Below are 23,989 nucleotides of genomic sequence, written 5' to 3' on the forward strand. Positions count from 1 at the left end.
CTTCCATTTCCACCTATCCCTTCTCTTTCCCTCTCACTTTCTCTCTCTCGAATTCCCCCTATTCCTTCTCTTTCCCACCTTTACTTTCTGTTTCTACCATTTCTCTCTATTACTCCTATTCCCACTCAGCTGGATTCTTTTGCCAGTCCCGGGCCCCATCATTTCTGATGGCAGCGCTGCGTTATCACCTTCCACTATATCACCACTTTATCTCTTCACCAAGCTTAATACATCTGCCCCAAATAGAAAAATAAATTATTCTGGTGGCAACAGTAAATGCATGAAGATAGTTAAGGGGTATTCGATCTGTACGGATATTTTCCGGCAGGGGAAATATCGGCACTCACCTATTCAATGTTGCCGTTAATGACAGCATTGAAGGGTGTCAGATCTGTTTTGTCGGAAACAGCCATGAATTGTTGAATTCAAGGAAGATTTCCACAAACCGTGGCCGCTTGTGCCAATCCAAACACTTTCCGACACTCGACTCGAGTTACTATCGGATCAGACTAAAACGGCTCATGATTCCGGACTGAATACCCCCTGATGGAGTGCGGGTCGCATTTGCAGCCAAAACGCAGACACAATATGTATTCAAATCGAAAGTCACAATTGTGACCATATGCAAAGCAGCATTTAATAGCACCCACTGTGACCAACACAATGCTCTCACTGCGGGTCCCAGCGTTCCCCTGTCTGATCTGCAGCTGTAAACCGTTGGGCGGCCGGTGGACTCTGACTGCATGTGAGCGGTTCCCGGTGGCTGTCAGACGCAGAGCCGTCACTGCAACAGGCGGGGGGGGGGGATGTCGTGTGGCCAGATCATAGTGCTCCGGCGGCATCATACAAATGAAGCAGGGGGTGGGGCAGCACGGCGCGGCACAGTCACACAGAGAAGCCCAGGGGAAGCCCAGAGAAGCACAGGGGAAATTTGCCAGAAGTGCCAGATGGCCAGTCCGGCCCTGGCTGAGCCAGTATCCAGGCATTAATAAACTATTAGTTTAACTCTAAAATACTCCAGTGATTGGAATTTCATATACACAATCTGCACCTCCCAAAACGACCCATTCCAGGAGGAACAAAATGCTCTCTACTTGGACTTCGTCTTAATTTATGATAACAATCACCACTGTTGAAATTCCTTTATTATAAATTAATAGTTCAACACAGGGGACACCAATCATATATTAAGAGGGAAGTCCGGATACAGAGCATTTTGTCCCTCCTGCAATTAATACATTGAATGGACACTTATTATATGCAAAGTTCCTCTGAAAACTGCAGGTTTTCTACAAAATTGCTTATGTATATATACCTTTATATATACCAGACATACTGTAATTATATTTCACAGTTACACTTACTTTGGTTATCAGTTGTGTTGTGAATAGTTACAATAGGAACTCGGGGACCTGTTATAAAAGAAGAGAAAACAGTTTTGAAACAAAAACACTTTAGTATCTAATGGTGTAAATATCCATATCTGGGGGATTCAATTGGCCCCAATCATTTTTTGGACGCAAAAAACTGGACTTTTTCACATTTACTAGTTTTGAGCATTTAAATTAGAACCCTTTTGTTTTGTGCTGAAAACACACAGGGGTTTATTTACTAAAATGGGAAGTTGCTATGGGTAACCAATCAGATTCTAAATGATCTTCTAGAAGATGCTAAATAAATAAGAAGTAAATGCTGATTAGTTGCCCATAGCAACATCCTCTTTTAAACAGAATGCCCATCTTCGTATATAAACCCCATAGAATCAATATAAGTATGGCAAGCAAAGCGAGCCATGTGAGGGGTAGCAGTACACTAACTGGGAGTGCATGTGATCAGGTGTCGGCATTGACACCAAAAAAAGTGACTCGTTTCAACCTTTTCATGTGTCGGCCTTTGGCTTGTGTCATGTTGTCTATGTCCACCTTGTGTATGCCGACCGTTGGGTGCTGACCTAATGACTATCGACCTAGATACTGTTGACCCTTCATACCTTGCGGTACCAAGTTACCAAGTCTTTCTGCTCTCTGTATTCTGTTACTCTTCTGTTCTACATCTTCATTAATACCTGCCAGCATTTCATTTGTGCTTTAATACATGAAATGTTGAAATATATGACATAAATAGAAAACGAATGTCAACGTCTTCGAGAAAAATGTGCTGATAGTCAAAAAGATGATAGGACCAAATTAATTCTTCGGGATATCATTCACATGACATCTCCTCTATAGTCTCCCGGGTTTACGTAGCTGGTTTTAGACTAGAAGCTAAACTCGCAGCATGTAAACAAAAGAAATTCAGATGTTTGAGGCTCTGTCCACAGTCTGCCTCTTAAACACTGATGAATGATTTAAAAAGCAGCTGCCAGCAATAGAGACACAGAGAGAGAGGAGAGCTCTGGAAAAAGGAGATAATTGGCGAGCGCCGTATCTATTTGCCGATTGCAAATCTCTTTATTTGTTGCCTTATGAATTATTTATATTTGATACATGAAGTTCTCATACTAAAGATATTATCATACAAATACAAAACAAAACAAAAAAACCCTCTTCGGTCGAGATGCTGATAATGTTTTAAATATTTTTTCTATCCTGTGACAGCGATTAAAACAGTCTCAGGCCGCTGCTGCCGAGATAGATTTTAAATGCATAGCTGTCATGTGTTTTATTCTGCTAAAGAAATTAATATGTATTGTGGGGGAAATGATAATTTACCAAATTGTTTAGCAGTGTGGTTTTCGAAACAGTTTACTATAGCGTACTGCCGGTTCTCTGTCCAACAGACCTTACTCATTTTTGGTTGGTAGACCAAAACAAAATACATTTATGGCAGTGTTTTTCAACCACTGTGCCATGGCACACTAGTGTGCCTTGAGCTGTTCTCAAGTGTGCCCCCAGCTCTAGAGATGCCCAACCAGTTTACAGCTACCACCAGTTCAACTGTTATTTACTGGTCTCTTCTTTTCATGTAAAGGGCCAATGTATTTTACTTTTGCTACCTGTGGGGACCAGTTTGATGTTTTTTAATTGGAGGCCATATGTTTGTTTTTTTTCCTGTGGGGGTCATTATGTTTTGTTTACCCTTTAGCGATCTCATGGTGTGCCTTGGCAATTTTAAAATCTTATTTAGTGTGCCATGATAAAAAGGTTGAAAATCACTGATTTATGGGGTAAATTTAGCAAGTAACGCTTTCCAAAGCAGCTGCATCTTCTCAGATTTTGGACATTGTGGCAATTATATTAATACAAAATAAATTGGCATTAACATAAATGTCCCCTTTAAATCCAGCGCCCATGGTGATCTTAGTAAATCATATACCCCCTATGTGTCCAGATCACAAGGAACAGACTCTGGGACCCAAGCCAGTCTCTACATCCATCATTCCTGCAGTTCTGATGTTGGCAATCTAAATGAATTTGTAACCATCTTTATGTGGACTGAGAGCAGTAAAGTGCAGCATGCTTCCTGTACGGCATCTATCTATAATAAACAGACATTATCATTATCTGTGTGCAACAACGGATTAGTTACTATAGGACTATTTCTGCCTTTCGTGCTGATCCTGATTTTTTGGAGAAGTGAACAAACTCCCTGGCGGCAGTGACCTGATTTCTATTTAAATTAGTAGAATATCAGCTAGTAATATTTCCTGCCTTATTTGCATAGAATTCCAGGGCTTGCCAGCAATTCATTAATAGGAAGGTATTCATTGTACAAGGTCTATGCTCTTCTTTATTACGGAACAATTACAGAATGTTTTAAAAAATATATTTCTTATATGATTTGATAAATAACTATCAATTTACTTAAAAACTGTGGACAGAATTGTAAAGTCCCCTATACACTAGTGGGAGGTATCGCATGCGGTACCTCTGATATGAAACTCCGCCAACTTACCCTCGGTTCCCAGGCGTCTGGATCGCATATGATACATTGCATGTTGTCCTTTTTGCATACAATATATCGTATGCAATTCCAGCAAGGCCTATGGGCTGCGATATATATTCATGGCAGCCCATCTGATCTGCAATAGCGATGCATGGTGCACTGGAATGCGTCTTGCATCGCAATTGCAAGAAAAGTGCCTATTTGGTACTAGTGGATGGGGGCCTTAAATGTTCTATATCATGGCTCATACTGTATCACCTTCTTTTTTAACTAAAGGGGTTATATTTACAAAGTGGAAGCTTCGATAAGCCGCTGCTTCTTGGTGCGTTCAGTAGAAAATGTAACGATGCTCGTGTGCAAAGCATGATGACTTATACAGTAAATGCTTTGTAATTATAACCATAAGTGTTGATGTGCCTACAGTATGTGGATCTGTAAATCCGTGGCTTGATCTTGGGGTTCTGGTAGTCCCACACTATCACAAAAGTCAGATATACCCCTTTCACTGTTGCAAAAATATCCTGGGTTTTTGCACATAAACGCGCATCAACCCGGGATTTAGCTCAGCGTGAAAGGGTCTTGAAAGAATATCCCGGGATGAACATCCCAGGATTTCTACTCAGGTCCTGACCTGGGTAGATTCTGGAATCGACCCAGGATGCGGTCAGTGTAAATGGTCCCGTACCCGTGATTGGGTACATGGGACTTTAAAAAAGGAGCTCACAAATGCTGATGTCATCTTTCAGAGCCCTGGAGTCCACTTCTAATGACATGCATATGTATTTGCAGGGATTTCCCGAGATCAGTGTGAATGGGGCTGTCCTGGGGCGATCCCAGGTCTGAGTGCAGTGTGAAAGGGTACATTCCCGGGCAGAGTCCCGGGAAGCATCCGGGAATACATTCCTGGGTATGACCCGGCTCTGCGAGTGTGAGTGGGGTATAACTACAGTATTTCCAAATAAGTTCATATATTACTAACTGTAGTTATTATATATTTTTTTACATTGTTGTTATTATTGGGGCATTGACTTTAAGCATAATAACTGAAACTCTGTTACTTAGTTCCCATTAAAAGTAAAAATAAAAATATATACATTTTATGGAGCAACCCCTTTAAACAATGACAGCCCCCCCCCCCCCCCCCCCCCCCCACAAAATTTTTTTTTTGTTTTTGTTTAAGTAATATAACAGGGGGTGAGTGTGGATCGGGGTGACACTAGGATAGATCACTCCGAGACACACCTCCCGGCGCTTAGCAGTTTTAGTATGTTCAGATAAATTAGATTGATAAATAGTGTGGTTTACAGCTGCAGCATGCACTTCTGTGAGCCCGTCTTGACTCACACAAAAGAGAGAAAATTAGGGGGGTTTGAAGTGAATTGTGCTGCTGATTGGAAAAAATATATTTGAAACAACACACTGAATTGGCTGAGTAAAAATGAATGTTGGACACACTGTTACTTTCCTAAATTTTACATGGAAAGAATATAAATCTTGAAAAAGTTCCCAGCAGACCACAGGAACGAAACGCGTTGACGTCACTAACACACCTGAATAGGTGATCCACCCAGCAGACCTTCAGCTTGTTGCATGCGAGAAGCGCAATCCATCCCACGCTACCGGCAACCAAGCCGCTCCACGCTGACCAAGTTCACTGCAGCACAGGCTTACCCGCTGGCTCACCGCTGACTCTACACCTTATTCCCAGCTGAAGTGCAGCGTCCCCCCTCGCTGCCGGCAATTAGCTGTCTCCACCAGCCGCTCTCCCCGCTACATCAAGGAAGCCTGGTTCAACACAGAGCGGAGCATCCTACCAACCGTCTAAGTCACTCCTTTACCGCCGTGGTCAGTACGGGGGTTCCGTATCTGACTACAGGCAGGCTACACCGGCGTGCTGCCGAGAGGAGTGTCAGCTACATCAGGAAAGGAGCTACATCCCTTTTAACAACTGGGACCGCACGCTGGAGACCCCCACATACCAGCACGAAGCAAGTGCTATCCCCCAGGGTGAGCATAATTTAAAACCTGTGACTGCTTATTATTCTTTGTGAATCAAAAATCATCGGTCAGTTCATATACAGTTAAACCAGACTTTGTATAAACTGGACATTTTCCTTTATTTCTTGCTATTACAAAGTATCATCTTTTGCATATGGTTGTACAACCTTGTCAAAGCAAGCCACATCGCTGAAAATCTGCCAAAGCTATTTTTGCTTAATTAATGGGATCCCTATTCATGAGATATTTTTAGTATTGTTTTATAGTATTGTTTTTATGTAATTAATATATGTATATGTATTACTGATTTATATTCTTTCCATATAAAATTTACGAAAGTAACAGTGTGTCCAACATTCATTTTTACTCAGCCAATTCAGTGTGTTGTTTCAAATATATTTTTTCCAATCAGCAGCGCAATTCACTTCAAACCCCCCCAATTTTCTCTCTTTTGTTTAAGTCATATAAGTTTAAGTATAATTATATTTGATATGTATTTATATCCAATATCATACTTAAAAAAAATGGATCCATCTTTAAATTAAATGTACCTTAACATGGGCTCTGAGAGATTGTACTCCTATTACCTGTTTTATGGTGTATCTCCTCATCATGTATTGCACCATAAATCATTTCAGAAGACAACTTAATGTATTGTTCTGGCTATTATACCTTCACATTTCAGTAAGAAGTACTCCAGAGTGTGACTGAACGAGGCACTGACATAAGTACAGTTCTCTATCAGTAAGCAGGAGATGCATTGTCTGTTGAAGCTTCCATTGGTGTTCGTGCTGCAAAGACAAGAGATAGCAAAATATGTTAGATCTAGCTTGTATTATTCTCCATGCATTGTCCATCTCACAGCTATTACAGATAGCATTAACTTCTGCAGATGTTACTCCTCATCTTAGATCCTTACACTGTCTGATACAACAGAAGAATATCGCTTTCAGACAGAGGGAGCTGAAGAGCCGGGTTATTCGCAAAGCAAGTGGTGCACCGCACCCTAGGCAAAAGCTTCTGCAAACCCCCCTCATCTTTGTGTGTGACCCTTACAGATACCACATCTCTTGTCACTCCAGCTTGTTATAATCTAAACGGAAATGTATTTGATATTGCTAAATATGCTCCAATATGTTCACCCAATATGTTCACCCACACATTGTGATAAGAGGCCTCAATGGCACCCTCCAGATGCTGCCTAACCATACTTGCCTATTATCCCGGATTGACTGGAAGGCTCCACATGCCCTCAACCCACCCACTTATTGTGATGCCAGACCCCTTACAATGATGCAAGCATGTGTCCACACCCCCGACCCACCTCCCATTAGACCACGCCTGTTTCATGGACACAGTACCCACATGCCTACGATTAGCAGGGTAACTACCGCACAAAATGTGGACTATTTGTAGTCTGAAATTTACATATTAGCAAGGACAGGCCTCTCCCAAATCTTTATCACTGCACATTTAAGCCTTCCCACAAGAAGTGCAATATAGCTTTGAAAAGCTGTAGTCACTACTTGCTTAGCTCCAAAGGCTGAATCAGCCCCAGAAAGCTTCACCAAGAACGGGAAAGTTGTATAAAATTGTCTAAGCTATTGCTTGTGCTTTACATTCCAGAACTGGTTTTATTTCTGTATGCAGACCGTAAGCTACTATAAATCGATTGTCATCTTGTCAGCTGTGTGAGTGCAAGCAATTAACTACGGCAATAAGCACTTGTGAGCGACCTCCTATAAGGTCTCTCTACATGCAGGGGAAATGCTGGGCTATGTAACCAGGCTACATGCAGGGGAAATGCTGGGCTATGTAACCAGGCTACATGCAGGGGAAATGCTGGGCTATGTAACCAGGCTACATGCAGGGGAAATGCTGGGCTATGTAACCAGGCTACATGCAGGGGAAATGCTGGGCTATGTAACCAGGCTACATGCAGGGGAAATGTTGGGCTATGTAACCAGGCTTTTCCAAATTGCTTTAGTTATGACAGTCTGAAAACTTTTATATATTTATTTGGCAATGTCACTTGTAATCAAAACACATAACACAATGGGGGGTATTCAATGCTACAGAAAGCGGCTGGCGAGGGGGTTAAACAGCGAGTATTGCAGAAAACCAGCGATCCTCGCTGTTTAACCTTCGCGCTGGCCGCTCGCTCTATTCAACATTCTGGGGAAATCCTCGCCGTCACAGGACGGCGAGAATTCCCCAAAACAGCGACACCCGCAGCTACTGCAGAAAACTCGCTGTTTTTAGCCGCGAGTCTCGCTGCTTCTGGAGCCGCATACGCCAATTCTCCCTCGCTCAAAAAACGGAGCGAGGGGGAATTGGCATATGCGGAGGGTGTGTTGAATACTGTCAGGGTGAGTGGTGACAGCGAGCAGGAAGCTCTGCTCGCTGTCACCACTCGCAAACAGCATTGAATACCTGCCAATGTATAATTACAAAATTGCAAATTGAACAGCAAAAAAAACTGTCCAATACTGTGTGTGTGTGTGTATATATATATATATATATATATATATATATATATATATATATATATATATATATTTATTTACTTTTTTATTGAAAAGAACATTTACATGATGCCTCCATACAATTGAGAAAGCGATTATTCCCCCATCATGGACATTTATCAGATCACCTTCAACACTATTAGCCAGCTACATGACCCAGGGGTTCGGGAAAACCAGCTAAGGCAGTTCATACAAAGAGGCCAGGAAATCACCATCTTCCAAAGCGATCCTTGCCATGGCAATCCCCCAAAATCCCATCTTTGTAAAACAGCAGCAATGTCCCACCCATAAATGGCAGCGGATTGTCAATCACTAACTGTCTACAGCCATAGTGCTTCCAATGACGCGTGCACCATATTGCATATGAACAAAGTACTGAACATTGGTACTTTGCACAATGTGCCGCACATCCAACCACATCTGAATCAGGCCTCTGATGCAGTATTACACATATAACGTGTAGGATGACTTCCCAATACATGCTAATGTGCTTGTATTCCACCTAAAGTAAACACTTGAAGCCATCCAGTGGAACCACTACATATAACTCATTTCCAAGTAGCTATATATTATCTGATATATTATATTATCTTGTTAGAATCCATTTTTCATTTAATTTAATCAACATTATGCTCAATTTGTCCACCTCTATATTTTGATGTGTTTTTGCACTAGCCAACACCCAATACATACACGTTTTCTCTTTGTTTAATGCCATCACCCCCGATAGTGGGAATCCCAACATGGGTCTGGTAACTATAATTACCTTTCCCCTGCCCATTTTAATGATAACCCTCCCCGCTATTGCCTAATGCTAACCTTCCTAGCCAGCCTAAACCTAACCCTCCTGCCCTGAAGCCTTACCCCAACTCCGCCTTCTAAGTGTGTAACCCTAACCATCCCTCCCATTTATGCCATTCGACCTAATCCTCCCTCCCCGTACTCTGAAATTACCCCCTTCTAAGTGCATAACTCTAACTCCACCGCACCTTAAACCTAACATCCCCTCTAAGCCTAACTGTTACCCACCCTGCATACTAACGATCGGAATGCTGGCAGTAGGGATTCCGAGTTTGGCATCTCCATTAATGTTGAGATTCCGGCACCAGACTTCTGGCTGCAAGTCAGGATGCAAACGTCGTATTCTGACAGCCAGAATTTCATCCAATGGATCTTAACTTGTCTATATCTCATATATGGTATCTGCCCTCTTCATAACTTCTCCTAAGCTGTATTAATTTGGTCCTGGGGCTACCGAAGCCTGATACGAAGAGGCATACCAAAGGAAGAGCACCCCCTATTTGCTCCATTGAGGACATACCCAGTGGCAGCTCCAGAGGTATGTCCAGAGGAAGCTTCCCCCTGGAGCCTCCTCTAGACATATCTAATTTACAGGAGTTGGTAAAATGTGGCTGTTATGCCGTATGCATTGTTCCTTCATATACATTTATAGTGGCCACCCACTTTACACCTATCAGTTCACTAGAAACTAGTGACTAGTATAAGGCATGCAATTTATAGGCTGCATATTCATAAATATTGGTGCAATTTATTTATTTATTTGGTGCATACTGTATCTCCATGGCAGCCAGGCACAAATGAGGCATTGTCATAGAAACACATCACTAGGCCCCTCCCCCTCCTCAGGGACCTGGGATTTCCTCTCTTCATCTCCCCTTCTGTGGGGGTGTGTCCATTTTTACAGGGCTGTGGGGGACTTCCCTAACAATAATGTATCTCCTGCAGGATCCAGGAGAATAGACAAGTATGAGCAACATAAATGACGAAAGTCAAGAAGTAGATCATACCACATTTCACACTATGTCAGGGACAAGCAGCTTCACACAGAATTGGCTCCTTAATCAATAAGCTATTAAAATTTGAGCATAAAACACTTAAGGAAGCATAATCCAATAATAATGCTTTAGAGATGGAAGATATATAACTATGATCATGTTAACAAAAGGATGTCAAAGAAGAATCCGAACATTGTGTCGGGCAGTCACATCACAACCCTGTCTAGAAGATCATGTGACATTTACCTGTATAACTGTCTCCGTGTAGGGGAGTCTTCTGTGCTAAGGAAATAGCTAAAAGAAATGAAAAACACAGATTATTACAGGAATACATAATATATGTCTCATATAAAAGATACAAGGTACTGTTCATTAAAAAAAAAATAATAATGAACATCCAAATGCTGAAGGGGAAACTGGTAGCTTTGAACCATTTTCAAATACTCCCTTAGATCTAAGATCTTAGAAACAATGCCCATGTTTTATCTAATTATATTTTACTTAGAGATGAATATTTAATGTAACATAAAAAATGTGTTTTTTTGGATTCAGGTGGTGGGATGTTGGCAGTCAGAAGACCAACAACGGCATCCTGATGAACAGAATCCGGACACAGGCTGGGTATATACTGTATACTTACACTCTCCCCTGATCCCCCCCCCCTGCAGCCTAACTCTTACCTCCCCCCAACCCTAACCCTAAATCCCCCCAGTGCCTAATCTTAAACCCACCCTCCTTTAAACAGGATTCTGGTTCCGGTTTAGTGGCTACTGGTCAGGATTCCTTTGTTGGTATTTCCACTGCCAGCATTCCAGTGACCAGCATCGTACAGTAACTGTATCCTGTTTTCTCTCTTTCTCCCTTTAAGATGGATCAAACCTTGACCAATCAGCTTCTGTCATTTTATAGACTGTGCTTGCAAAATGATAGCTGGAAGTTGACTGGGTGCTGTGGGCAACTTTTCCACTTTATCCCTCTACAGGGTTTCATCTATCTGCCCTTCAGTCTCTCTTTGGGTGAGATGTTTGAAGACGTGGAGGTAGATGTACTAAAACTATTTAGCCCTTTGAGTGCCAAGTGAATTTGTCAAAATTGGTTTGAAAATTGCTAAGCAAACATTTTTATTCATCATAATAACCTGTGATGTTTACCTTATATAGGAAATAGAATCTTTTTTTGCACAACATTTTTTATTTGAGTTCATATAACAAATGTGAGTGACGCTGGTATTTTTAGTGGATATTTTGTACATCTCTCACAGAGCTGGTGGCACTCAAAGGGTTAAAATGAAGGAGCAGATGTACTAGGCCTTACAGAATAATAAAATGGAGACAGATGAAATACCAACCAATCAGCTTGTAACTGAAATTTGCGGTTAGGAGCTGATTTGCCAGTACTTTATCAGTCTCCTAGGCTTTGTACATCTCACCCCATAAGTGGTGTATTGCAATGACAACCAACCAGATTCTGTCTATCATTTCTATTTTGCATCTATATAGGTAGGATGCTGCTATTGACTAAATTTTTTTTTTAGATTTTTAGAAGCTTCACTACAGATGAATTTACACTTATCGATATTGCTCTCAGAGCGCCATATGCTGAGGCATGCCGAGAACGGGGCACATGTTCATGTAAGATGTTCACACGCCCCAATCACGGCAATGGACATGCATCCTCATTTCAGTGTGCAGTTCGCCATGACATATCACTCTGGGGGGCTGTTGGTCTTCAATGAGATTAGCATGCGCAGTCTAATGCCGGGCAGCTCCCGGCCCGGCGTGTGGCCTGTGCAGCATGACAGTAAGAGGTCATGCTACGCAGGCCACACTGTCACACTTGCACATCGCCGTACTCCTCCTGGCTGCTCTGCTGCCTTGCCCCAAAGGCACCAGGCACCCCCCGCACTGCTTCTGCCTGCTACTGCTCCCAGCTGCTCGTATTTAAGTATATGTGCGGGACGGTTGGTGTGGGTGGACAGGCATGTTTTTTTTTAGTAATGTCAATCCCGGATCCCGGGAATTCAAAAATGCCTTGAGATTGGCATCCCTAGTCGTGACCCTGGCCCCTTTTCGGTGCGCTTGCCTGTTTATCAGCAGGCGGGATTCAATGTCCCGTCTGCCCGATCTGCAAAAAGGGGTCTGTCCACAACAACGGCCGTGGATTGTTGAGATACGGCCATTCAGCTTTTAAAGGTCAGTCCGTTCTGACTAGATGCCTCTTCAACGCTGTCGGGTAAAGACAGCACTGAATAGGCGCCCACAACTATTTGCCCAGTCGGAAATAGTGACGAGGATTGAATACCCCCAGTGTCAAACGCAGGATTTTTTAGAGGGGGTTTCCAAATGTAATCCAAAATCTCCCACTCTGAAGTGCATTGGAGTAAGTACACGAGTCTATTTGTACACTGGATACTTTAGGGAATACAGTATTGATATTTAACAGTACAGATGGTCTATAGTAGAGGCTGTTACAAACATTTAATTAAGGTAAGTGGTCAGGAAAAGTTTAAAAATATTATAAATAAATACATAAACATAATAGAAACAGTACTGCACTTTCTAAGCTCATAATCTCCTACTTCATGGTAATGCTCCAGTCTCTTCCTCCTGGCAGCTACTCTCTGGTCCATTGTGATGTTTGAGGGCTCAGATCCACACATACAGTAAATGTGGTAGTAGAAGCTGGTACACTGGGCATGTGCAACAGCTCTGTTCTGTCCCTTACACTGCATAATGTGGTGGCTGCTCTATTGACCATAGTATATAACAGCAGTGGCGTAACAATAGAGGGTGCAGGGGGTGCAGTTGCTATGGGGCCTGGAGGCTGGGGGGGTGCAGAGGCCAAGCTAGCAATCCCCTGCACCCTTTTGGCATGATGGCTATGGTGTTGTCCCATGTCCCAGTGATAGTGCAGCACTGAAGCCGGAGGTGGCCCAGTTATAATTGCCTCAGTCTCTCCTTTCCCTCTGTCCTGGGGTTTAACTCAAATACAAAGCGCATGACCTGGTCCTGTGCATCATCCGGTTCTAAGTGAGATGTGCACTGTGCAGATCCAGCACGGCAGTGAGGAGACCCTGCGCTGGAGCAACTTCCGGCTCTTATGGACCCGGCTCAGCTGTGATGAGAAAAGGCCTTGGAGATCTGGTGGCAAAGGGTGGTGGTGGTGAAGTTGGAGGCACACAGCACCATCTATACTGGGAGGGGAGCTGTCCTGCTCTCTCTCTCCCCTGCCCCTCTTTCCTCCTGCACATCTCTCTCACTCAACCCAATCTCTCACTCCACCTCTGTCTTTCTCTGCCCCTAGTCTTTCTCCACTCTCCTCTCCTCTGTCTCTCTCTCTCTCACACAGTCTCCCACCCCTCTCTCTACCTGTGCTCTCTCTCGGACACCCTCTTTCTCTAGCGGTGTCTTTTCCCAACAACATCTCTCTCTCTCGCCCTGTCTCTCGCTGAAAGCTGTCTCCCTGATACACTTTCACCCAGTCTCTCACTGACACGCTCTCTCACCCCTTATCTCACTAACACTCTCTCTCGCCCCTTATCTCGATGACACGCTCTCTCGCCCCTTATCTCTCTTATCTTGCTGACGCGCTCTCTCGCCCCTTTTCTCGCTGATGCACTCTCTCTCGCCCCTTATCTTGCTGACATGCACTCTCACCCCTTATCTCACTGACACCCCCTTGCTTCCTGTCTCTCACTGGCACACTCTCTCCCCACTCACACTATCTCCCTTGCTCCCCCTTTTCTCTCCCTGACAATCTTACTCCCTCTCCCTTTCTCTCTTGATCCCCTCTCTTGCTCTTCTCGCTCTCTCTTTCCCTCTCCCTCCTTCTCCCTATTTTCCATGAAGCCCTCTACCCCTTTCTCTCCCCCCGACACCCTTTGTCTCTTACACTCTCACTTTCTTCTGACCCCCCCCCCATGGCTTTTAATGGGGGCCCCCTTCCAAGTTTCTTGCTATGGGGCCCACATCATTGTAGTTATGCCCTTGTATACCACCTATTGTCGTCATAATTAATGGCACTTCCCAAGAGGATTGGGGTTTCGGGTAACCGGAAACCCCCCTCCCTGTGTTTGCCTATGCCCCCCCTAGTCTTGATACTTCTCCCATGTCTCTTCCTCTCACAAGTTTAAAGTATTTTTGCTGATGACTCGTCTCAAGTAATTATTATACTAATTTCCCATTTCTCTCACATATATTTCAAGACATATGAATCATGTCTTATTTTATGAGGTGGAATAATTGGAGGTGTTAAGATGATAAATTGCTAAGTGCATCTAGAGGTTTCATCAATCCCGTGACTTCGCACTTCTCACTACACAAATCTTTCCCTTTGTCAAGTTAACAAAATGTATCTTGCTTTTAAACTTAAAATAGTTTTTCTATTTTCTACATACGTTTTCTATTTCATTTTACTCTCTGCAACAGCCACTCTCCGTTTCCTCCTATAAAGGCACAAGGAGCTGTGACTGATGAAATGGTTCACAGCCTCTTATTGAAACCATTGTGAATTCTAAGTGATTTTCAGAACCAGGAGTCAAGGATCTGTGACCTAACAGACACAAAGCACAATCTCTGTATATCATCTGGAAACCTACAGCTTGGGTACACATATTTGTCGTCATATTTCACTGAGGCTGGAAATGACAGGCTCTGCAACAGCAGATGGGGCAATGCCTGCTCTCAGTATAAAGGCCAGATGTATCAAACTTCAAAAAGTGATAAAGTGGAGAGTGATAAACAACCAGCCAATCAGCTCCTACCTGTCATTTTTCAAGCCCAGCCTGTAATGTGACAGTTAGGAGCTGGTTGCTTATCACTTTCCATTTTATCACTTTTTGAACTTTAATACATCTGGCCCTAAGGGATATATTTATCAGTTATTGGGTTTTAGACCTGATAATTGTTTCTTTTCACTGCTACTTGTGGCAATAAGAAATTGAATACTGGCCAAAGGTTCTGATAGCCCTTCCCTGCAATGTGCTCTGCATCAGTGTGTATTTACTCCTCAATAGGAACTCCTGCATATGCACAGGCTACTGACTACACATGTGTGGGGGCCATTGCTTGGGAAGGTTCCAGAGGAACCCGCACCAGTAAATATTGTAAAATGAAGCCCTTAGACTAATTGAATCTTTAGATGGCATTAGCTGCGGGGGGCAAAACCCAAATAGAACAGATTTGCAGCCCTCATATACTGCTATAGACACTGTGGCTGCTTTTGAAAATGGAGAGACCACAGCAGATTATGGAGAGATCTGACGTGGTCCTTCCATGGTACATTCAGGGGGTGCTTTAATATTTGTGGAAATAATGCAGGCCCTCCTTTAAAAGTGAGTAACAAAGCTGTGTTGTGAAAGTGCAGTAGATACAGAATGGGCTCTATAGCAGTGTGCGGCCATAAGAAGGATTTTCCCGCAGAAAGTCAAATACACTCCACCATTCTTAAATATATTTGGAAGAAGAAGCCTCCTAGAATAGCATATCAGTGACTGACTAGGTGTAGGAGGCTGGGTGGTTTGGCGGTGCCAGATCTCAGGAAATACCAATTGGCAAGCTTGGTAGCCCAGACTTGCGATTGGTCTTTACCATCAGATTTATTGTGGATCCCAGCACAACACAGAGCACATGACATCCTTTGCGCAATAAAAAACTATCGAAGAAAATCTCCTTACCAACCCGATCCCTATCACTTCGGGCCCTCTCTACTATAATCCCAGATTTAGCACTTAGTGGCTGGGTTTCTCGGGGTATAATCAACATCGCAGACTTAGGGAGAGATGTATTAAAATACATCGCCGTCCTTCGCCGCGATGCCGCCGCATATGTACTAACATATGCGGCTGGCATCGCGATGCAGTGATGGAGGCCCCCGCGATACCTGGAATGTGGTGTGTGGGGGGTCTCCGTCACCTCCCTGCCCCCTCCTGCATCCCTCACGCTGGGGACAGCTAAGCAAGCTGTCCCCAGCGCCGCCTCCTCCCCCCTGCAGCCGGAAGGATGTCCGGCTGCTTCACTAGGGGGAGGAGGGATTTACCTTCCGGGGTCCAGGAGGACCTTTCAGGAAGGTAAGCCGGAGGGAGGGGAGAGGGGGGGGGGTTGGCGAGGCGGAGTGGTTTGCTTCGGAGGCAGCGAAAAGAAGCCCGTAGGCTTCTATAGGGTATAGCCACCCAAAGGTGGCGATACCCTACAATGCGCCTCCTCCCCCCTGCAGCCGGAAGGACATCCGGCTGCCTCACTAGGGGGAGGAAGGTGTTACCTTCCGGGTCCAGGAGGACCTGGACCAGGTAAGAGAGGGAGGGGGAGAGGGGGGTCAGCGGGTTTTTCGGCGGAGGCGTCGGGCGGCGAAAAGAAGCCCATAGGCTTCTTTAGGGTATCGCCACCCAAAGGTGGCGATACCCTACAATACGGTGACGTGGCGGCCGGGTAATAGTACATAGGAAAATGCGGTAAAACGGGGGTTTTACTGCATTTTTCCGTTAGTACATCCCGCCCAGAGTAGACAGTATTATAATTACCCCTTTCGCTACATTGCAAACTCATTTTAACCTACCCCATACAAAATTATTCTCCTATAACCGCATTATCCACTGGATAACAAGCTCACTTCGCTCCTCGGGAACCAGTGCTCCTCCCTCCCCCTGAGATCCTGGCCAGTAGGAGCTCTATTAAGTTTTGGTACACTCTAATGCATAGTGATGAGCTGGTTGGTACACTCTAATGCATAGTGATGAGCTGGTCACTAAGTCATCTTCGTAGTTGAAATGGGAGTCCAATTTAAACCTGTCTTTCACACAAAAACAGTGGGAACTAATTTGTCTGTCGTCTCACTCTGGGCTAGATGAACTAAGCTTCAAAAGTGATAAAATGGAGAGTGATAAACAGCCAGCCAATCAGCTCCTACCTGTCATGTCACAGACTGTGTTTTAAAACTGTCAGGCAGGAGCTGATTGGCTGGCTGTTTATCACTCTCCATTTTATCACTTTTGAATCTTAGTGCATCTGGCCCTCTATGTCTAAATGTAGCAACCATGTAGAGATGCATTTTTAACTGATACATGGTCTCTACTTCACACTTGCCAAGCTGCACACAAGATATGGCCGTCAGTTCCCAATTACTGCTGGCGAGACTGCACGGAAGTAGGGGATAGCTTTCATGTATTCTGGTCATGCTCCAAATTCCTCACTTGTGGAGAGACGTATTTGCATTAGCTACTAAGGCCCTACGAACACCTATCCCAGCGTCGCCATCACTAGCCCTACTTCACACCTATTCGGAGGCTATCCCAACCACAGCCCGATATGTCCTTGGACATATACTAATAGCTACTAGAGCAGCGATAGCACAAAGCTGGAAAAGCCCGGACCCCCACCCCTTGCAAATATTATCCGAAAAATTCATTATGCATTCCAAATGGAATCTATAGGTTTACCACACTCTTCCAAGCCCAACTCACCCACGTCTAAATGGATTAGCTGGCGGGAATACTCGATTTCTGGGGAAGGCCTTGATGCTATGCTTAGATCGGACTAACCAACTGTGCATATATATCTTTACTGTTGTAAGACAAGGTTCAACTATCTGTATTGTGCATGATTGACTAAATTGTATACTGTTATTTTATATATTATGTTCGGACTCTTCTCCAGCCCCCCCACCCCTCCTCTCTTTTTTCCCATTTTCTTTTCTGTACCCTTTCCCCTTCCGTGGTCAACGGAACAACATTTTCGATAAAAACTATTGATGCAAAAAAAAAGAATGATTTTCCTGTTTCCTTCATTATGTCACTTAGGGATAGATGTATGAAGCAGTGATAAAGGGCCTTATTCTAGTTCACTCTTTCTGACAAAATCCTTCTTAGATGGACAAAGCCATGTGCACTGCAGGTGGGGCAGATGTTACATGTGCAGAGAGAATTAGATTAGGGTGAGTTATTTTGTTTCTGTGCAAGGTAAATACTGGCTGCTTTATTTTTACACTGCAATATGACGACGTAGTTTGTTACTAATGGTAACCTTTGTGACTGTGGTCCCAGCTCTCTTGATGTCATTGACCAGGTGTCCCATGTAGTTTGGGCTGACACCTCACCAATCTCAAGATCATTAATACCCCACGAGGTGAGATATTGCATGAATTCCCAGGTCAAAGGAGATTGTCAGTGATCTTGTATTTCTTCCATTTTGTAATAATTGAGCCAACAGTTGATCTTTTCTCACTAAGCTGCTTGCATTTTGTCAAGTAGCTCATCCCATCCTTGTGCAGCTCTACAATTTTGTCCCTGGTGTCCTTAGACAGCTCTCTCGTCTTGGCCATGGTGGAGAGGTTGTAGTCTGACTGTGTAGATAGGTGTCTTTTATATAGATAACCAGTACAAACAGGTGCCTTTAATACAGGTAACGAGGGGAGGATAGAAGACCTTCTTAAAGAAGTAACAGGTCTGTGAGAGCCAGAAGGTGCAAAAATATTTATTTTCCGCAAGAATACACAAATAAATTGTTTAAAAATCATACAATGTGTCTCTCACAGTTGAAGTGTAACTATGATGGAAATTACAGACCTCTCCCATCTTTTTAAGTGGGTCAACTTGCACAATCGGGGGCTGTCCAAATACTTTTTTGTCCCACTGTATTTAGTAGTAGCTGTGCCAGTGCTCAGTCATTTTCTGCTAAACTACATTGCCTATTAGTAGGCATTACATAGGGGGATACAGCCTGTGGCAGTCCAGCTGTGGAATTGCACCTTCCAACCTGCTGGGGTATCTGGGTGGCTGATGGGGTCCACGTGATCAGATGTCAATTCAGATCAGATTGACGCCAAAAAAGGAAAAATTCATGTTGACCTTTTGCTTGCGTCAATTTTTTTTCACTCTCAATCTTTTGGGGTCAACGTGTTGACTTTTGACCTAGACATGGTCTGTGACCACACCCACCTGCTAGTATCCACAGTTCCATAACAGATGACCACATGGTCTATGAGATAAGGGGCACTGTAAGATCCACCTGCTCACACTACAGTGGGTACTTACATTTTTTGATTCTTTTCATCATATGCCAGAATCTCTGTGACATCCCAGTCTCCTGATGTAATAGACTGCAAGTTGTCATTACTGTTGTTAGCCTACAATATAATAAAACATATGACCAATGTGAGAAAGAACGCTGTCACACCATCTGCTGTATAATAATATGATGTTATTGTGCACAGCAGTAAAATAAGCAACATTTAATAGTGCCAGAATTGGATGTAAGAACATATGATTTATTTAAGTAACAGGTTCTTGTATGGAGCAGCTCATTCTGTTGCGCTTTACAATTGGAAAGAGTGATAAAATAAATTGGATAGACAGTCATAGAGGTAAGAGAGACATAGGATCTGAAAAAATAGATCAGTTATTTTAATCTTCCCAATTTAAGGAACCATAAAATGGTTAAAAAGTGACATGATCATTCAACTACAATAATACAACCCATCAAAAAAGTGACATATCTGGGATCCAGGCCTAGAAAGAAGTGAATGGAACAGTGGTGGGTTCGCTGGAGTGGATTCAGTATTGAATCCCGGCGGTCGGGATCCCGGCATTCAGAATCCCGACGCCGGAATCCCGACAGCCGAAATGGCGACAAGGGGGGGGGACGTGGATCGCCCCCCCTTGCGGGCTCGCTGCGCTCGCCACGCAGCGGGCCCGGTGCCTCACTACGCTCGGCACACTAATTTATTCTCCCTCCAGGGGTGTCGTGGACACCCACGGAGGGAGAATGTGTCGGCATTTCGGCGGTCGGGATTCCGGCGTCGGGATTCTGAACGCCGGGATCCCGACCGCCGGGATTGTAACTGCATCCCGCTGGAGTCACAGGGATTGGGATCATAGGGTTGGCTGGCGGTGTCTAGGTTTACAGTCAATAGATCAACCATTAATGGTCAACAGGCCCAAGGATGACATGGAAAAAAGGTTGACATGATTTTTTCACAATTTATTTGGTCACAATGTTGACATCTGTCAACTAGGACCCTCAGTTAGTGTAGCATGTTCCCATGCATGGTGCCTTGTTCAGCTACCTGGACATAAAACAGCAAAAACATGAATCACTTATGTCTACCTTTTTATCGACCACCGTCAAAGTCAACCTAGTACAGATGGAGCAGCTCTCTTTAGAGATGCTGCTGGCGATTCTATTGCCAATCGCCACTGTTTGCCATCCGCCATAAGGGAGCGCGCACGAGACACTTGCTCGCCCCCTTTCCAACGGAGCCCGTCACCACTCTCTGCAGCCTCCCCCCACTGCTCCCCCATAGCTGCCTGCACCCCCTTAACCCTGCCTGTCTCCCTGAAGCGTAGACGGGCAGGGATTCCGCTCCCCGCTGCCGTGTGAATTCTGGCGAGCCTCGGAGCTGGATGAGAGGCGCTCCATCGGTATATATCTACCATGCACGCGCATGCATGTGAGATGCTCGCACATCCCTGTCAGATGCAGCGCCTCTCAACCAGCATCTGGCGATTCCCTGAGCTGGCTGAGAGGCGCTACATCTGTACATGTTTTTTTCCATGTTGACTTTATGTCTGTTGACTATTCATGTCTGACCTATTGAGTGTTGACATAGATACTGTTGACCAATCACCTGGATACTGGACAACACCCCAGATTGTTGGCTCTCAGATAAGTAACCTATGCGAATTTTACACTCAAAGACCATTTAATGATCTTCAGTAGTTATTGTGGCTGTGATACCAAGTACATAACTACACCTATAAATCAAACAATAAGTTACTGCTGGTGCTGGGTAATGTAAGTAACTACAGCTGTGATTGGGTTCAGCTGATACTCCAAAATGTAATAACTCAGCAAAAACTAAACTAACAATGAAAACCGCTGATATAGACATAACCCACACTCCGCAAGATATGACCGGCTCATCCTGCCAATGTTGTAATCCCACCGTACCTGCGAGGAGGAAACAGCAATATGATGGAACTTCCCACGACCTAACTGAGGAATCGCTCTTACAAAGAAGAATTTTCTACCATCCTTTGAGAAGATCGGCTGCTCGTTCTGGAATACAGACAAGATAGATGAGTTAGCATTCATGAAACCAAAATCAATAGTCTTAATGGTTGAGCTAAGCACTTGAAGCCAGAGGAGAATGAAAAACAATTGTACATTGTTAGCTGTTATTACCGATATGGTATTCTCATTCCTTGCAGCGGAATAACTGCAGCAATAAGACCCGTTCAAATTAGCTATTTTTAATTTGATCCTGTTGAAGCATATGAGTTTTATTAGTGGACATTATGTTAAAAGTGCATTTTTCTAATCATATTATATAATGGTAACAGAACAGAAAAAAAAAAAGTAATTTGGCTAAAATTAGGAAAATCATAGCTTACATAGATGATAACTGTTACATACTAAACTGAATAAAATACTAATTGAATTACTGTAGGTTACAGTTGATATTTAGCAAGCCTTTATTGCACCTCTGTGGTGTCTTAGATGTGTGGGCTCCCTGTACGGGAAGAGGGCAAGCAGCTGCCCGCCGCGCGCACCCATCACCGGCTCATTTACATTGGAACGCCAGCGTTTTCATGGGGATGCCCATAAAACACAGGGAGTTCCCCTCGCCGCCGATCCACGCTTCCCCACCCACCCCACACTCCCCACCCATTTGCTCTCACAAAGAAGCTGCACATGCGCTTAATATTTTATGTGCATGCGCAGTTGCTGACCATCGTTCCCCTGTGCAAATGCGCAGGGGAGTGAGTGGATAAGAATAACCCCCATAGTTTTAGTGAGTGTGTATACCTATTCTTTATCTAGTGCATATTAAGTTTCCATTTGCGCACTACAGTTAGAACATCTTTAGCTCTTGTTTTATAAACAGTTCTGATTGGTTACAAGTTTCTCATTAGCGCTTGTACACATTCTGACAGGATGCAGTCAATTTCCTGACAGTTAAAATACCGAAGGAAAAATACCGACCACTATTGACCGTCAGACAAAATACTGACACATTCAAAATGCCAACATTTAAAATGTCGACAGGTCAAAAGGTCAGTAGTTTTTTTAATGATTTTTTTTCTTTGAAACCAACTTGTTCTTACTTCACAGTCTAAGTTGGCATAGAGTTAGATCATAAAAGTGTGCCAAGCGCAGTGAGGCACCATGCCTGAAGCATTGCGAGCGCAGTTTAACACCTATACAGTGTTCGTCTCAGCCTATGTTGGCATAGACACACACAAAAAAATCATGTCGACTTTTTGAACTGGTCGACATCAAATTTTGTCCGTGTTGGCATTTTGACTATGTCTGATTAATGAGTTTTGGCATTTTTACCATGTCAGTATTTTGACTGTCGGCCAATGGTGGTCGGTATTTTGACCATTGGTATTTTGAATGTCAGGAACCCATTCTGACTTGCTGTAGGATGCACTAGCCTTGTCATTTTTCTTGTGCACTGATTGGCTACAGGTAGCTCTAGCCCTGCTCTCCTAACTATTTACAGTTCCTTATACAGCGCAGCATATTCCGTTACGCTTTAAAATTGGAAACATCAGTAACAGAACAAAACTGGATAATAACAGGCAGACATAGAGGTAGGAAGACCCTGCTCGCAAGCTAACAATCAACAGGGGGAAAGGAATTAATACAGAGGAATTGGAGTTATCTATTGCATATAAGCCAAGCCAAAGGTTCTCTTGAAGTGTAAAAGAAAAAGGCAAGCAAAGCAGGTGCCCATTCCACAGTAACATACGCCTAAATATGGATCTTTCTGAAAATATTGATTATAAGATAGGACTTTACAAAAATATTATATAAATAAGCAGACTTTTCAATGTAAATGATGTAATTGATATTGTATCCATTCCATTCAGTTTCTGTTTAGAAAAATATACAATATCGGAAGGGGGGGGGGGATTAGGTTTTCCTTGGATTAATGTAATGTAATTTGAAGGAGAGACAATAGTATCCTTTATCATTTCAGCGTGCCAGATTAATCCATAATGACTTCACATGACTGACATTAATTGAAACTATAACTTTCTATTGTAAGTTTTTAAATATCCTTGATATAGTGTAAAGTAGCAGCACTGGTATTAGAGCTGGGCACAGTTCCATGTTGTTTCAATTCTACTTTGTAATTTGAGATGCTTTGTTAATCAATTACAAGTAGTAGCGCCAGTGTTTTTTAACCCTCCAATTCCTGCTAATAGGCATGAAGAAAATCTTTAATGACCAGGAGAGGCTCCAGAAGGGGGGATGCAGCGCGATTTAAAAATTCAAATAGCAATAGCACAGCAACTGCCATTTCAAACGCACTCACAGGCAGTGTGGCTCCCCTATTTGAATTTTGGACTGTGCTGCACCCGCCACTGGCAATGACACATACGTAGTTACAGGTGTAGAATATTTTGTCCTAAAATCCATAATCTGGAAAATTCACCTAAATTTCTAATTTGGTGAGAATTTTCTAACTACTGAATAGAACACAATGGGTGTCAGTTAATGCAAAGCAATAAAAAAATTGCTCCTGAACAAAGCATTTTGTAACGCCTGGAATATAATAAATACATAAAATTTTCAATTTTTTAAGATTACTGATAGTGAAATAGAAAACAAAAACTTTCTGTTGGTTTGACGCTTTGTCAGCTGCAGTTACAGTACACAGAAAGCCAATATGGTTCTTCTTAGATCCCCTGCTTTAGCTCTAAGGGGCATTGCACATGTCCTATTTAATGATCTGCAGCTGTACATAAGCACAGACCCCCTTTCAGTGGCGTAACTAGATACA

The 23,989-nt window shown here is 43.4% G+C and overlaps 1 protein-coding gene across 5 annotated transcripts in view; it reads right to left on the reverse strand.

The window, feature by feature from the left end:
* The window catches only part of DPP6 (dipeptidyl peptidase like 6), a 1,240,611-nt gene that overhangs the window by 45,692 nt on the left and 1,170,930 nt on the right, over window positions 1-23,989 (reverse strand). For all 5 annotated transcript variants that reach the window (XM_083189040.1, XM_083189042.1, XM_083189039.1 and 2 more), the window contains 5 exons: window positions 21,145-21,252; window positions 19,230-19,321; window positions 10,451-10,498; window positions 6,556-6,674; window positions 1,365-1,412 (listed from right to left, as the gene is read on the reverse strand). In XM_083189040.1, coding sequence (XP_083045166.1) covers window positions 1,365-1,412; window positions 6,556-6,674; window positions 10,451-10,498; window positions 19,230-19,321; window positions 21,145-21,252 — 415 coding nt within the window. The remainder of the gene's footprint in view (window positions 1-1,364; window positions 1,413-6,555; window positions 6,675-10,450; window positions 10,499-19,229; window positions 19,322-21,144; window positions 21,253-23,989) is intronic.

Source organism: Crinia signifera, chromosome 5 (genome assembly GCF_055691185.1).
Source record: "Crinia signifera chromosome 5, ASM5569118v1, whole genome shotgun sequence".
NCBI classification, from domain to species: domain Eukaryota; kingdom Metazoa; phylum Chordata; class Amphibia; order Anura; family Myobatrachidae; genus Crinia; species Crinia signifera.